This window comes from Chlorocebus sabaeus, chromosome 16 (genome assembly GCF_047675955.1).
Source record: "Chlorocebus sabaeus isolate Y175 chromosome 16, mChlSab1.0.hap1, whole genome shotgun sequence".
In the NCBI taxonomy this organism is placed as follows: Eukaryota; Metazoa; Chordata; class Mammalia; order Primates; family Cercopithecidae; genus Chlorocebus; species Chlorocebus sabaeus.
In genome coordinates this window covers 78,143,355-78,158,560 of record NC_132919.1, presented here as the reverse complement: position 1 = coordinate 78,158,560, position 15,206 = coordinate 78,143,355, and the positions used below count along the sequence as shown (strand labels likewise).

The following is a 15,206-nucleotide window of genomic DNA, read 5'->3' as shown; positions in this document are numbered from 1 at the left end:
TCGTCACTTTAGCACTGTCAGTGCAGATATCAACAGAGTGGAAAAGGCCAGTGGTGTTCCATTATTATGAAAACAGTTTTGACCTTGTGGATCCCTCCAATGGTCTAGGGGAAGCCCCAGCGCACAGGGCACATGCTGTGAGCAGACTGAGCATCATTCTCTGTCCGCCCAATGTTGGTCTGTTTTTCAGTTGAGACATTATGATACAGTTTTGTTTTATTTTGAACTAAACTTTGTTTCTCCCTCTGGACAGGTTCCATTTCCTCTCACTGCTGGCCATGTTACTTATGTAACTTTAGGCAAGTCATTCAGTTGAAACCTCAGTTACCTCATCAGTAACACGGAAATAATGATCCCTAGGTAATTTATGGTGCTGTTGAGCCTTAAAGATAACGTATGTGGAAGTCCTTTGTAAACCATCAATTTTGTATCAGTACAGTTTTATTGAAGCCCTACTATGTGCCAAGCACTGTCCTATGGACTAGCATAGACTAGACTAGGTCCTTGCTTTATGATGAAAAGCGCACATCTCCAGGAGGAAGTAGGGAGAAAAATATCAGAGAAATAAAGAGCCAGCATGAGGGATTATGAGTGATAGGGTGGCTGCTTCAGATGGGGTGATGGTGGGCCTCTCTGAGGAAGGGATCTAGATGCTAAGTATGAACGACGAGAAGGAGCCAGGTGTGCAAAGATCAGAGAGAAAAGCATTCCAGGAGTTTCTATCCAAGAAGCAGAAAAGGCAGGCAGAGGCCAAATCATGAAGGCTTTGCGAACCAGCAAGAGGAGTCTGCGTTCTACTTGAAGCACAGAGAAAGCCAATGGAGACCACCAGTAAGGAAGTAACAGAATCTGATTCACACTTTCAAAAAATCCCTCTGGCCAGCTGCGATGGCTCACACCTGTAATCCAGCACTTTGGGAGGCCGAGGTGGGAGGATCACTTGAGCTCAGGAGTTCAAGATCAGCCTGGCCAACATGGTGAAATCCCATCTCTACGAAAAATACAAAAAATTAGCCGGGCGTGGTGTCATGTACTGGTAGTCCCAGCTACTCGGGAGGCTGAGGCACGAGAATCTCTTGAATTTGGGAGGCGGAGGTTGCAGTGAGCTAAAGATTGGGGGTTTAAGCATCACTGGTGTGTAGACAGTATTTAAAATCCTGGGCCCTGATGAGATCTGCTAGGGAGGGGCGCACCCAGAACAGAGAATGGAGTCCAAGATCAATTCCTGGGGTGCCCCTGCATTTAGGTGTCGGGTAGCAAAGGAGTCTGAGAAGGAACAACTAGTGACCTAAGAGGAAAATCCAAGTTTCGTGAAGGCACAGAAGCAAGTGATGGAAGAGCTTTATGAAGAGGCAATGGTCCATGTTGTGGGATGCTGCTGAAAGATGAAATAAGGACAGAGAAGAGAACTTTCGATTTAGCAACAAACCGGGGCCATGTGGAGAGCAGTCTCAGGGGAGTGGAACAGGGCGCAGCTGGAATGTGGAGAGGACGCGAGTTGAGGAAAGCAGAGGGGGTAGTGTAGGATTATGAAGGATCGCTATTACCCTTGCGGAAAAGGCCGCCTAAACCTTTGGCAGTCCATGTATTAGCTGAACAGATCTACTCTGCTTCCTCCATGACCTATGCAAAGTATAGCTACAGAGCAATGCAACTGAGCCTAGAGAATGGTTTACAAAATAGTCTTCATCTTACCGTTACATCCCCTACACATGTAGACATAGCATGCCTGTCAGTGGTCCTCCACATGCATGGAAATAGTGTCTGGCAATGACCCCACACATGTGTACACAGAACATGTCTGCCAGGGGTGCTACCTGCATGCAGACAGTATGTCTGCCAGTCTACATGTGTGTAGACATAGCATGTCTGTCAACACTTTCAGAGCAACAGCTCTCAAGCATCCCTGATTCCAGCCCACATATTCCAGGCAAAAGAGTCATCTGAGACCACTTATCCCCACTACCCACTTTCCAGTAGGAAAATGAACTCTGCGGTAACTATAAAGTATCACAGTTAGACCAGGCGCAGTGGCTCACACCTGTAATCTCAGCACTTTGCAAGGCCAAGGTGGGTGGATCACCTGAGGTGAGGAGTTTGAGACCAGCCTGGCCAACATGGTGAAACTCCATCTCTAATAAAAATACAAAAAAAATTAGCCGGGCCTGGTGGTGGGCGCCTGTAGTCCCAGCTACTCAGGAGGCAGAGGCAGGAGAATCGCTTGAACCCAGGAGGCGGAGGTTGCAGTGAGCCAAAAACACAAATAGGTGAGATATATACATATATGTTTTAGCCAAAGGTCTGTGAATGATTCATTCTGAACTACAATTCATATACGTCTAATTATTTGAAAACTGTAAGCTAAAAACACTATGGATGCATGCATGCCTCATTCACTATAAATAGCAGAATTAACCAAACAACAAACTAACTTGATAATAATAATTTTAAACTAACAGTTTAAAAGTAGAAACTTAGAAGTTAACTTAGAAATTAACTTAGAAATTAAAATGTGGTAAAAGTGGCATGTGAAAACCAAGACTGATTGAAAACAAAGATGGCAGGCGTCCCAACTGCGAGCGGGCATGGTCTGTCGCTCTGGAAGGATGCTGGATGTTGAAGAGCAAAAAAAACTTCTTAGGAATCATCAGTCAGTCAGCTCTGGTAAAGATGTCAACTTTAGGGATCTGTAGCAAGGCCACTAAATAGGATGCCAGCGAGTAGTCATTACTATATGCACAAAATAAAAGTGTATGGAATTGCACGTTAGTCACAAGAAGCAAAATCTCAGCTTGCATTTAGGACAGTCAATGGCCACCAGGAAGGAGTTGATGTAGCTCCTAGCACAGAACAACCACACTCATGCATTTCACTTTACAGTCATGCTGCTCCACCAGACTGGAGGCCACCTCCAGCACAGTGAGACAGTGTGGTCTGGAGGCCTAGGTAACAGAGATTCTTACATAGGTAACCCACTTGTCAAAAAATTCCCCAGGGCCAGGCGCTGTGGCTCACACCTGTAATCCCAGCACTTTGGGAGGCTGAGGCAGGTAGATGACCTCAAGTCAGGAGTTCAAGACCAGCCTAGTCAACATGGTGAAACACCATCTCTATTAAAAATATTTTTAAAATTTAGCCAGGCGCCTGTAATCCCAGCTACTTGGGAGGCTGAGACAGGAGAACAGCTTGATCCCAGGAGGTGGAGGTTGCAGTGAGCCAAGACCGTACCACTGCACTCCAGCCTGGGCAACAAGAACGAAACTCCATCTCAAAAAAATAAAAAAAAAAAAACTACCCCAGGCTGAGCATGTTGGCTCACGCCTATAATCCTAGCATTTTTGGAGGCCAAGGCAGGAGGACTGCTTGAGCCCAGGAGTTCAAGACCAGCCTGCGCAACACAGTGAGATTCCCCAACCCCAGGCATAGTGGCACACACTTATGGTCTCGCTACTGGGGAGGCTGAGGTGGGAGGATCATTTGGGCCCAGGAGGTTGAGGCTGCCGTGAGCCGTGTGATCTCACCACTGTACTCCAGCCTGGATGACAGAGCAAGACCCTGTCTCAAAAAAAAAAAAAAAAAAGAAAAGAAACAGAAAAACACTCCACAAACGGGGTTTGTTCAGCCTACAGTGTTGGACTACAATGTGTTTGGAAATATATCTGAATTAGTAAGAATATTTACAAATTGGAAGACTTTACATTTAAAAAAATAAAAGTTTGCTGGCTTCTCAAAGACAAAGAAAGAGAGAGGCCTGGCCAAGGCCCAGTTGCCTTCAGTTACGGCATCAGGGAGCTCCTGTTCCCACCCTCCAGAAACTGTCACACACACTGTGTCAAATGTCAGCTGTCATTTATCTTTATATGTGAACCTATGCCATTATTCTTCTTAAATGTGGCCTGTTTCATTCACTTATGCTACCTTCTCACTCTCAGTATCATTTGAGTTTGCAACTTCTGTCCTATGGGGTGTGTGAAACGGTCCATCAAGGTCTGACCTGAGGGAAGAGATGACAAGATTCCAAACTCCCACAAACTCAACTGAAGATGTTAGCTGCTGATTTTCTCCACTGAAAAACAGATACAGCAAACTTTCTCCCCAGCTGCTTTCTAAGCAGTAATCTCAGTAGTTACTAAGAATCACAGAACTTCTGTTTCTCTTAACAACCAGTGAAAAGCTTATTAGGGAATGTTGATCATTCACAAATTAATGTTTTAATTAAAAGATCAAATATATACCCATTAATCAGTTTTGAACAGTTGGAACATAGGTTTAGGACAGCAGAGGGAACTACATTTCAAAAGAAAAAAAAACTGCCCTCTACACAGAATTTAAAAAAAAAAAAAAGTATTTTCATATATGTATAGCTACCACAAAAGCTTTTAACTATATAATTACTACTAAAGATGTCCATAAGATAGAATTTATACAACCTCCCCCAATGTCTAACTTATTTAACTCCTTAAACTACTTTTCGGTGAAACAAATTTTTCTAAACTTTTAGAAGTAAGCCAAATCAGTAACTAAAGTACTGCTTACTACTGACTGACTAGAGTTACCAGAAGTGTAATCTTTATTTATTTATGTATTTATTTTTGAGACAGACTCTCATTCTGTCTCCTAGGCTAGAGTGCAATGGCACGATCTCAGCTCACTGTAACCCCTGCCTCCCAGGTTTAAGCGATTTTCCAGCCTCAGCTTCTCAAGTAGCTGGAATTACAGGCAGCTGCCACCAAGCCCGGCTAATTTTGGTATTTTTAGTAGAGACAGGGTTTCACCATGTTGGCCAGGCTGGTCTCAAACTCCTGACCTCAGGTGATCTACCCGCCTTGGCCTCCCAAAGTGCTGGGATTACAGGTGTGAGCCACCGTGCCCAGCCCAGAAGTGTAATCTTATATATGTTCATCATCAGATATTAAAAAACAATAATATTCCATAAACATATACATAAGCCTAAAGGAAATCAAACCTTGTAACACCAACTTCCTCTTTTATACCACTGAAATGTGCAAATAAATAAAAGCAGCCTGGAGGGAGAACATAACTTACAAAAAGACAAATTATAAGTGTGCATACATGAGAAGCAGTACCACCCTTTTGCTTTTGAGACCAGGAAGTAGATGGTGTCTTATGAAGGACAAATTCAACAAAATTTAGCTGTTTTCTTTCCTACCAGCTACTTGTGAATCACTCTCCACACTCCAACACCATGAGGACAACCTGAAACCTGCACTCAATGCCTCATACCCTAACTCACGATTAAAGAAATCCTGTCTCCAAGTTACAGCAACAGGACCCTACATAAAAGGAGGAAAGTCTAGCTTCAAGACAAATTGTTGAGAAGACTAGAATGAAGTTCACTGTAACTTTAAAATAACTTTGCACTAATTTGTTACTAGTTGAACATTTTCCAGTAATCTCGTTTCCTAGCATAGTATATCAGACTTCTGCACTTCACCCAGCTTGGAAATTTTACAAAGTAGACTAATTATGTGGGTATAAGCATTATATCGCACGTTGCCCTTCCTCTAAGTGTTAACAGAACAAAGTAGTATGCCGAAGAGCATGTAAATACTCGCAATGCTGTATTTCAAATTTGCTTAACTTTTATTATCTGAATCAGAACTTAGTTGGAATTGAATTAACACTACCCAGTGAATAACGACTAATCAAAACAGCCTTTCCCATTTTCAGCCAAAAACTGCAGTCTGAAATGGCTTTTGCTTTCTAACTGACTTACAGCGTGTGGCTGGGGGAAAATGTCGGCGTTTTCCCAAGGACACTTTTCAGGCTGTAAACTTTCTTTGTTGGAGAAACTACCAAGTTCAAGGGGTGCCTTCAGAATCCACTTACCCGATCCTTCATCCTCCAGCTCTGAGCTAAGGATTTGGAGCCTTCAATTTTCTCACAGTGCCTCTTTTTCATAAAAGCCAAAGGTAGGTTCCAGTCTGTAAGATCAGCCTCATCTTCCTCCCCCAGGCCCAGAAGAGGCGACTGCAGCATTTCGGACTCCATCAGTGGGGGAGGGGGTGGGGGAGTCCTTGGCAGCAAGCGCTCAAGAACCTCCAGCCTTAAAAACTAGCGTGTACCAGAATTGGTGAAATAAGTAACAGAAAAACGGGAAATCGAAAAACAAATGGATGGAGAGTGCAGAGACCCCTACTCAGGCAAAAAGTCTGAGATCCTTATCGCTAACTCTGGGCGGGAAGTGGGGAGGTGGGGGCCGCTAGGAAATGGGGCAGCCCAAGAAGCTCCGCAGACACACCAGCCCAAGTCTCAAGCCACTGGCTGCTCCTGGGGCTGCACGTTTCCAGAGGGGCTGCAAGCGGAGCTGTCAAAAGCGTAAGAGACTTCAGGCCTCACGATGACCCTGCTCTCGGCCTCCAACGCCTCAGCAGTTCCGAGGACAGGCAGGCCGCTCTTGGTGCCGGTTCGCCCACTGGGCCGAGGTCTCCAGCCAAGGGATCGGGTTCAAAGGGCCCAGGGTCTCCTCCAGCCACTCTCAGCCCTGCGGGTCCCGCACTCGTCTGAGCTGCCGCAACCAGAGCCAGGACCGGCCCATCGTGCTCGCCCGCACCCGGTTCCTCAACCTCAGGTCCGCGCGGCCTGGCTGGTCCTGGCTTTCAGCCCCGAGGCTCTCCCCTGCCTGAGAACGAGTCCTGAGAAACGGGCGACACGGAACCACGGAGAAAACGGACAATGAGGGCTTACTGGGTCAGGGGAGCTTTGCCCTCTGGTTTGGAGCTACAGGGAAACTCATCTCATCAGCACATCAAGGAGGACGCCATATTGCCAGGACCCAGAATGCACCGCGGCCTACGGCGTGGCCGACAGACCAAACCTCCTCAGAGCGTTCTCGCCGCGCCACCCAACAAGTAGCGAAGGAAAGGGAGTCCCTGACCCCATTACCTCGGTTACCGTAATTCCGTTTTACCCAGTTAATCGCCATTTGTTCAGTAGAGGCGTGTTATTAAAGTCAGTCATACAAATGAAACTGTCGGTTTAATTTATTTTTCAAAAACATTGTTGTTATAAATGAAGCTACATGCTCCTGAAATTAGAGGAATCAACCGCCTTGTTTCCTCCAGATTTTGAAAAAGCGGCAAAAGCTTCAGGAAAACACACTGATAATATTAGAAAATATAGTACTTTTTTTTTTTTTAATGTAGTGTCTTCCACAGAGTCAATCAGATTTTCTCTTTTTCATAGAAAACCAAGTGAAAGGCTGGGCGCAGTGGCTCACGCCTGTAATCCCAACACTTTGGGAGGCTGAGGCGAGCACCTCACAAGGTCAAGTGATCGAGACCAGCCTGGCCAACATGGTGAAACCCCCGTCTCTACTAAAAATACAAAAATTATCTGTGCGTGGTGGCACACACCTGTAGTCCCACCTACTCGAGAGGCTGAGGCAGGAGAATCGCTTGAACCGGGGAGGCAGAGGTTGCAGTGAGCTAAGATCAGGCCACTGCACTCCAGCCTGGGAGACTGCGCAAGACTCTTCAGAGGAAGAAGAGTCCGAAGCAAGATTCGATGAAAAAAAAAATTCATCGAATACAATTCTTTGTTTAATCTGTTTCGTTTGCTGAGCAGTTTATCCTTTTTAAATTTCTTTTCTCCTGTCTCAGCCTCGCGCACCACCACGCCCGGCTAATTTTTTGTATTTTTAGTAGAGACGGGGTTTCACCGTGTCAGCCAGGATGGTCTCGATCTCCTGATCTCGTGATCCGCCCACCTCAGCCTCCCAAAGTGCTGGGATTACAGGCGGATCACGAGGTCAGGAGATCGAGACCATCCTGGCTAATACGGTGAAACCCCGTGTCTACTAAAAAATACAAAAAATTAGCCAGATGCGGTGGTGGGCACCCAGGAGGCAGAGCTTGCAGTGAGCCGAGATTGCGCCACTGCACTCCAGCCTGGGCGACAGAGCGAGATTCTGTCTCAAAAAAGAAAGAAAGAAAAGAAAGAAATTCTAAGTGAGCACGTTGAAGTCCAAACCCACCAGGTGGTCAGAATCGCCCAGGAAACTAAAAATCAGGATGCCCAGCTTCCGCCCCAGACCCCCAGATCCGGGAGCAGGGAGACTGGGATTCAGAATCTGCACTTTTTTTTTTTTTTTTTTTTTGAAGTTTTTACAGTTTTATTTAAACACCAAACACGCACATGTGTCTACTCATTTTCTTCGCTGCGCAGCCTGGCATGGGGGACAGTGACTCTGACAGCCAGCTGGGCAGCTCTTTCCACGATGGCTTCGCGGTTCCTGGAGGAACGCTGTGAGCGATCTCAGCACAGTAAGATTTGTTGCACATCAGCAGCAAGCTCCTTGACGTTGTAGACCGTGAGCTTCCGGAAGCCAGTGGGCAGCATGGGCTTTGTTTTTTTGTTGCTCCCATAACCAATGTTGGACATCAAGATCTGACCCTCAGCCAGGCACAGTGGCTCACACCTGTAATCCCAACACTTTGGGAGGCTGAGGCAGGTGGATCATGAGTTTAGGAGATCTAGACCATCCTGGCTAACACAGTGAAACCTATCTCTACTAAAAATACAAAAAATTAGCCGGGCGTGGTGGTGGGTGCCTATAGTCCCAGCTACTTGGGAGGCTGAGGCAGGACTCTTTGCCAGGCTGGTCTTGGACTCTTGACCTCAGGTGATCCACCTGCCTCAGCCTCCCAAAGTGCTAGGATTACAGGCATGAGTCACCACACCTGGCCTCAACAACAACAACAACAACAAAAATGTTTAACTTAGCCAGGCATGATGACATGCGTCTGTAGTACCAACCACTCAGGAGGCTGAGGTAGGAGGATCACTTGAGCCCAGGAGTTTGAGGCTGCAGTGAGCTGAGATTGCACCACTGCACTCCAGCCTGGGCAATCAAGCAAGACTCTGTCTCAAAAAAAAAGAAAGGGCAGAATAACCCTTGGCCTGCCTGAACAGAGTGGGAGCACCTTGTCCTATAATGTAAAGGTGGAGACCAGATGACTCCCTCTAGCCCTAAAACTTGGACTGTTTGACAAATAGAATTACAGATACAGCAAAGTGAGCAAGAGAACAAATATAAAAACCTGAGTGTTGGGGGCAAATATGACAGAAGGTAGGAGTGAATGCAGGGAGAAATGCAGGGGAAATGGGAGTAGGGGTTGCATAAATGGCTCAGATATATAGCCTTTGCCAGGAAGAACTAAGGCAGCTGGATATTCAGTCTCTGAGTTCAGCATTGACCCACTGCAACTGACCTAATCTTTTCTCAAAACAGAACACCATCACAGCTGAGGCATTCCATTTGCAGGCAGAATGGGCTGCGTTCCATCCTGCAACATTGCCGCTTCTCTGCTAAATCAATCAAGGGCATTGAATGTGTTTTGTCATCAAGAATCAGGAGCAAGACCGGAGGTCAGGGAACTTGAGAAAACCAGGTGCTTCGCTGAGTTGTTGTTTTCCACGCAGGGAGAACAGCCAACTCCGGTCCTTTCCAGAAAAATCTATGCTTAGCTTAAAGGAAACCAAAATAGACATGAAAAATGTTGCTATTGTCTGAGCATCATGACTCTGTTTTTAGTAAAACCCAAGTCACTCCCCTCTGCAGGTCAGATGTTTTGTTGACAGTGAAGTGAGAAGAGGAAGGAAAAGGAGGTAACAGGGCCGCAGCATCACCTTCAGCTGGGAATGTGAGGCTGCCAGGAAACCAGCAAGTCTGTCTCCCCCTCTCCACCCGTCTAAAAATATGGTGGTATTTATGCATGTGATTTTCACCTTCTACAGCACACCTTTCTATTTTATTCATGATTTTTTAAAATAATAAGCATGTAGATCGATTAGCAGAAACGAAGTTATTCCCATTTTTAAGAGGGTCCCTGGGTAGCATAGGGACTGTGGTGAAAAGTGCCTCTTACTGAATAAACTTCACCCACTGTCCACATTTCTTCCTTCAGAAGTGAGGATTTTTGCATAGCCCCAGCCTTAAAAAGCCAGCCAAGGAAAACACGGCAAAGATAGAGCCGAGAAGGAAATGCATCAGGGAAGGGACTGCCTGAGAGCCCATCACAGAGCTGGGACCTGCACCCTAGCTTCTCCTTCCCACCCTGGGCTGTTTTGCAAAGGGCAGTGAAGAGCCTCTCTGGGACACCTGGGATGTAGAGCAAGACAAGGGCAAAGCAGCTGGGAGAGCAGGTGTCCAGGCCCAGTCCCCGCTGGGTGGCCTTCCAGCCCGGGCGCCCTGACCGATGAGTCTGGATGGACTCGGGGAGCCATCTGCAAGGCTTGACAGCATCAGACGCTGCTGTCTATGACCCTGTGGATTCTTTGTGGAGAAGGGATGAAGGTCAGTGTCCATTCAAGGTCAAAAATCCCATTATTGGGAGTCCCCTCCTTCCTCCCCCAGATCCTAAAGATGGAATCACAAAGATGTGGTCTGTACCTATACAGATTTTAAAAGAAAAAAGGGGCTGGGTGCAGTGGCTCATGCCTGTAATCTCAGCACTTTGTAAGGTCGAGGCAGGCAGATCACCTGAGGTGGGGAGTTCAAGACCAGTCTGGCCAACATGACGAAACTCCGTCTCTATTTTAAAAATGCAAAAAATTAGCTGGATGTGGTGGTGCATGCATGTAATCCCAGCTACTTGGGAGGCTGAGGCATGAGAATCGCTTAAATACAGGAGGTAGAGGCTGCAATGAGCCGAGATCACGCCACTACACTCCAGCCTAAGTGACAGAGTGAGACCCTATCTCAAAAAAGAATAAAAAAGAAAAAGAAAAATGGGGTGGGGGAGGAAAGCTTATATGATTGAGACTATATTGAGAAAATGTATTATCCAGTAAATAATATGCAAACTGGACGGGCACAGTGACTCATGCCTGGAATCCCAGAACTTTGGGATGCCAAGGCGGGCGGATCACCTGAGGTCAGGAGTTCCAGACCAGCCTGACCAATATGATGAAACCCCGTCTCTACTAGAAATACAAAAATTAGCCAGGTGCGGTGGCATGCACCTGTAATCCCAGCTACTCGGGAGGCTGAGACAGGAGAATCACTTGAAACCAGGCGGCGGAGGTTGCAGTGAGCTGAGATCGCGCCATTGCACTCCAGCCCGGGCAATAAGAGCGAAACTCCATCTCAAAAATAATAATAATAGGACGGGCACAGTGGCTCACGCCTGCAATCCCAACACTTTGGGAGGCCGAGGCAGGTGGATCACGAGGTCAGGAGATTGAGACCATCCTGGCGAACACTGTGAAACCCCATCTCTACTAAAAATACAAAAAAATTAGCCAGGTGTGGTGGCAGGCGCCTATAGTCCCAGCTACTCAGGAGGCTGAGGCAGGAGAATGACGTGAACCCGGGAGGCAGAGCTTGCAGCGAGCAGAGATCACACCACTGCACTCCAGCTTGGGCGACAGAGCGAGACTCCGTCTCAAAAAAATAAAAATAGGCCGGGCGCGGTGGCTCACACCTGTAATCCCAGCACTTTGTGAGGCCGAGGCGGGTGGATCACGAGGTCAGGAGATCGAGACCATCCTGGCTAACACGGTGAAACCCCGTCTCTACTAAAAATACAAAAAATTAGCCGGGCGTGGTGGCGGGCACCTGTAGTCCCAGCTACTGGTCCCAGCCAGAATAGTCTTGATCTCCTGACCTCATGATCCGCCCACCTCGGCCTCCCAGAGTGCTGGGATTACAGGTGTGAGCCACCGCACCAGGCCCATGCCTGGCTAATTTTGTAGAGACAGGGTTTCACCATGTTGCACAGGCTGGTCTCGAACCCCTGAGCTCAAACAATACACCTGCCTCGGCCTCTTAAAGTGCTGGGATTACAGGCATGAGGTTGAGATGTATTTTAAAGACAGAGTCTTGCTGTGCCCAGACATGTGGACCAAGGGTCACAGGACAAGAGATGGGGGACCAGAGACCCGCTGGCATTATAATCCCAGAAATACCATTTGACATTTTAAACGGCATCACGTCATACTTTGACCATTTTTATTTTAAATTTTAAAAGTAAAAAGTAATAGATGCTTGTTGGAAGAAATTGGAAAATGTTCCCAAAAATGAAGAAAATAAAAGTTAACCAGAGGAATCAGTGTTCTGATTTTGTGAATTTCCTTTTTTCCTTTTCTTTTTGCCACATATATATGTTTTTAAAAATTGTTTGACGTTAAAAAAAAAAATTACTCTGAAACATTTTGAAAATAAAAGATCATCGGTTGGGTGCAGTGGCTCACACCTGTAATCCCAGCATTTTGGGAGGCCGAGGTGGGCGGATCACTTGAGGTCAGGAGTTTGAGACCAGCCTGGCCAACATGGTGAAACCCCGTCTCTACTATTATAAAAATCAGCTGGGCGTGGTGGCACATGCCTGTCATCCCAGCTACTCAGGAGGCGGAGGCATGAAAATTACTTCAACCTGGGAGACAGAGGTGCAGTGAGGGGAGATTGTGCCACTGCACTCCAGCCTGGGTGACAGAGTGAGACTCTGTCTCAAAATAATAATAATAATAATAATAATGATGTTGATGATGATGACTGGGTGCGATCGCTCACACCTGTAATCCCAGCACTTTGGGAGGCGGAGGCGGGCAGATCACTTGAGGTCAGTAGTTCGAGACCAGACTGGCCAACATGGTGAAACCCCGTCTCCACTAAAAATACAAAACTTAGCCAGGTGTGGTGGTGTGGGCCTGTAATCCCAGCTGCTAGAGAGACTGAGACACAGGAATTGCTTGAACTCCAGAGGCGGAGGTTGCAGTGAGCCAAGATCCTGCCACTGCACTCCAGCCTGGGAGACAGAGTGAGACTCTGTCTTGATCAATCAATCAGTAACATTCCAGATACCCCAACTGCACCCATTTCATCACCATGTTAGAAGATGGCAGCCCAGAGTCAGCCTGGACTCCCAAGCGATTCCATGCATAGCAAAACGTGAGAGTCACAGCTTTGTCCTGTATTCTCAACCATTGTGTGAATCACATACAGGGAACCTGTTTCCAGCCCGCCTGGGCCCTGAAGGCGGTGGTAAGGTGCTTTTCTGAAGAGCGAGATTCAATCAAGCCTGAGAGAACTCATCCAAGCCCCTGAGCTATTGGTCAGGGCTGGGTCCAAAACTGGGAGGGAGCTGCTCAGAGAGGGTTTGTCCGGGGCTGGGTTGGTCTCCTAGGTGGCCAGAGGTCCTGCCTTCCCTGAGGCAGCCCTGGTTCTCACTCATTGCTCTGGCATAATTATTAATAGCATCCTCTTACGCTCTCAAAGATGTTCTGATTTGATAATAAAACATAGTCACCCTACCTTGTATCCACTCCCGTGGGACCCTACACATTGTATTCATTGCATTCATCACTATTCTAATTAAACATTGTTTTAATGTCCCTTTGCCCTGCCAGATAGAAGCTCCACGAAGACAGGGATCATGCCTGTCTCATTCTCCGTTTTACCCCCTGCAGAGAGCCAGAGACTGGTATGCAGTGTGGGCACCTAGTATTCGTTTTTTCATTTTGTTTTGTTTGAGACGGAGTCTCACTCTGTTGCCCAGGCTGAAGTGCAGTGGCACGATCTTGGCTCACTGCAGCCTCTGCCTCCTGGGTTCAAGTGATTTCTGGCTAATTTTTGTATTTTTAGTAGACATGGGGTTTCCCTATGTTGGCCAGGCTGGTCTCAAACTCCTGACCTCAAGTGATCCCCCGCCTCTGTCTCCCAAAGTGCTGGTATTACAGGCTTGAGCCACCATGCCCGGCCCAGTATATGTCGAATGACTCCAGTGAGCAGGACTCCAAGGAGCTACTGCTAGAAGCAGAAACAGGAGCAGGCAACACACAATGGCAGGGAGAATCTGAACGGCTCAGACAGCCCAGAGTGAACACCACCCCCAAGGCATGCTGATGACTGTCTCTGGCCACAGCAATGGCATGAACCCCGAATGGAGGGAACAGTGGGGCAGGAGGCTGACCTGGGGAGCGCCTAAAGGGACCCCTATGACATCCCAAAAGGAACGACTGCCCAGAAATGTAAAGGACAAAGGCTTGGGGTCATGCTGCCCTGAATATTAAAAGAAAAGTGAGTGGCGCAGTGGCTTATGCCTGTAATCCCAGCACTTTGGGAGGCCGAGGCGGGCGGCTCACCTGAGCTCGGGAGTTCAAGACCAGCCAGACCAACATGGAGAAACCCCGTCTCTACTAAAAATACAAAATTAGCCGAGCATGGTGGCACATGCCTGTAATCCCAGCTACTAGGGAGGCTGAGGCAAGGAAATCATTTGAACCTGGGAGGCAGAGGTTGCAGTGAGTCCAGATCATGCCATTGCACTCCAGCCTGGGCAACAAGAGGAAAACTCCGTCTCAAAAAAAGAAAAAAGAAAGAAAGAAAAGTGACTTCTTGCACCCTGGCTGCCCCCAGTAAATGATGTGGAATATGGAAACATCCTGGCCTGTGTATCTTTGCTTTTATTTGTCTCTGATTATTTCCTTGTATTAGCCAAGCTATGCTAAGTACTGGAACAGTAACTCTCCAACCTCAAGAGAAGGTCATTTTTCACACATACAGTAGTTTAGTAGGTGTTAGGGGGCAACCTTGGGGGCACAGACCCACGAAGGGGAGCACAAGGTTTCCATTGCCCGGGTCTGGCGTTTATGTCACTTCTGACCACATTCTATTGGCCAGAATTCGATCACATGGCCATAGCTAACTGCAAAGGACACTGGGAAATATAGTCTGACTATGTGGAAATAAAAATAAATGTGGCAAATAATGAGCTACAAGATTTCTTCCTAGAAGTGAAAGTAAAAGCCCAAAAGGAGTGTATTAGTTTGTAACCCGGCACAGTGGCTCATGCCTATAATCCCAGCACTTTGGGAGGCCCAGGCGAGACGATCACCTGAGGTTAGGAGTTCAAGACCAGCCTGGCCAACATGGTGAAACCCCGTCTCTACCAACAATACAACAATTGGCCAGGCATGGTGGTGGCAGCCTGTAGTCCCAGCTACTGGGAGGCTGAGGCAAAAGAATCACTTGAACCCGGGAGGCAGAGGTTGCAGTGAACCAAGATCGTGCCACTGTACTCCAGCCTGGGCAAAAGAGCAAGACTCCGTCTCAAAAAACATAAAAATAAAAATAAAGAGTGTCTTAGTTTGCTAGGGCTGCTGTAACAAAGTACCACAAACTGGGTGGCTTAAAGCAACAGGCGTATTGCTCTACGGTTCTGGAGGCCAGAATTCCAACATCA

General features: G+C 47.2%; 1 protein-coding gene across 1 annotated transcript in view; it reads right to left on the bottom strand.

Moving 5' to 3' along the window:
• The window catches only part of RPTOR (regulatory associated protein of MTOR complex 1), a 411,638-nt gene extending 404,820 nt beyond the window's left edge, over positions 1-6,818 (bottom strand). The window contains exon 1 of the mRNA XM_008013198.3: positions 5,851-6,818. Within this exon, the coding sequence (XP_008011389.1) occupies positions 5,851-6,012 (162 nt within the window). The 5' untranslated portion in view covers positions 6,013-6,818. The remainder of the gene's footprint in view (positions 1-5,850) is intronic.
• Between the last annotated feature and the right edge of the window lie 8,388 nt (positions 6,819-15,206).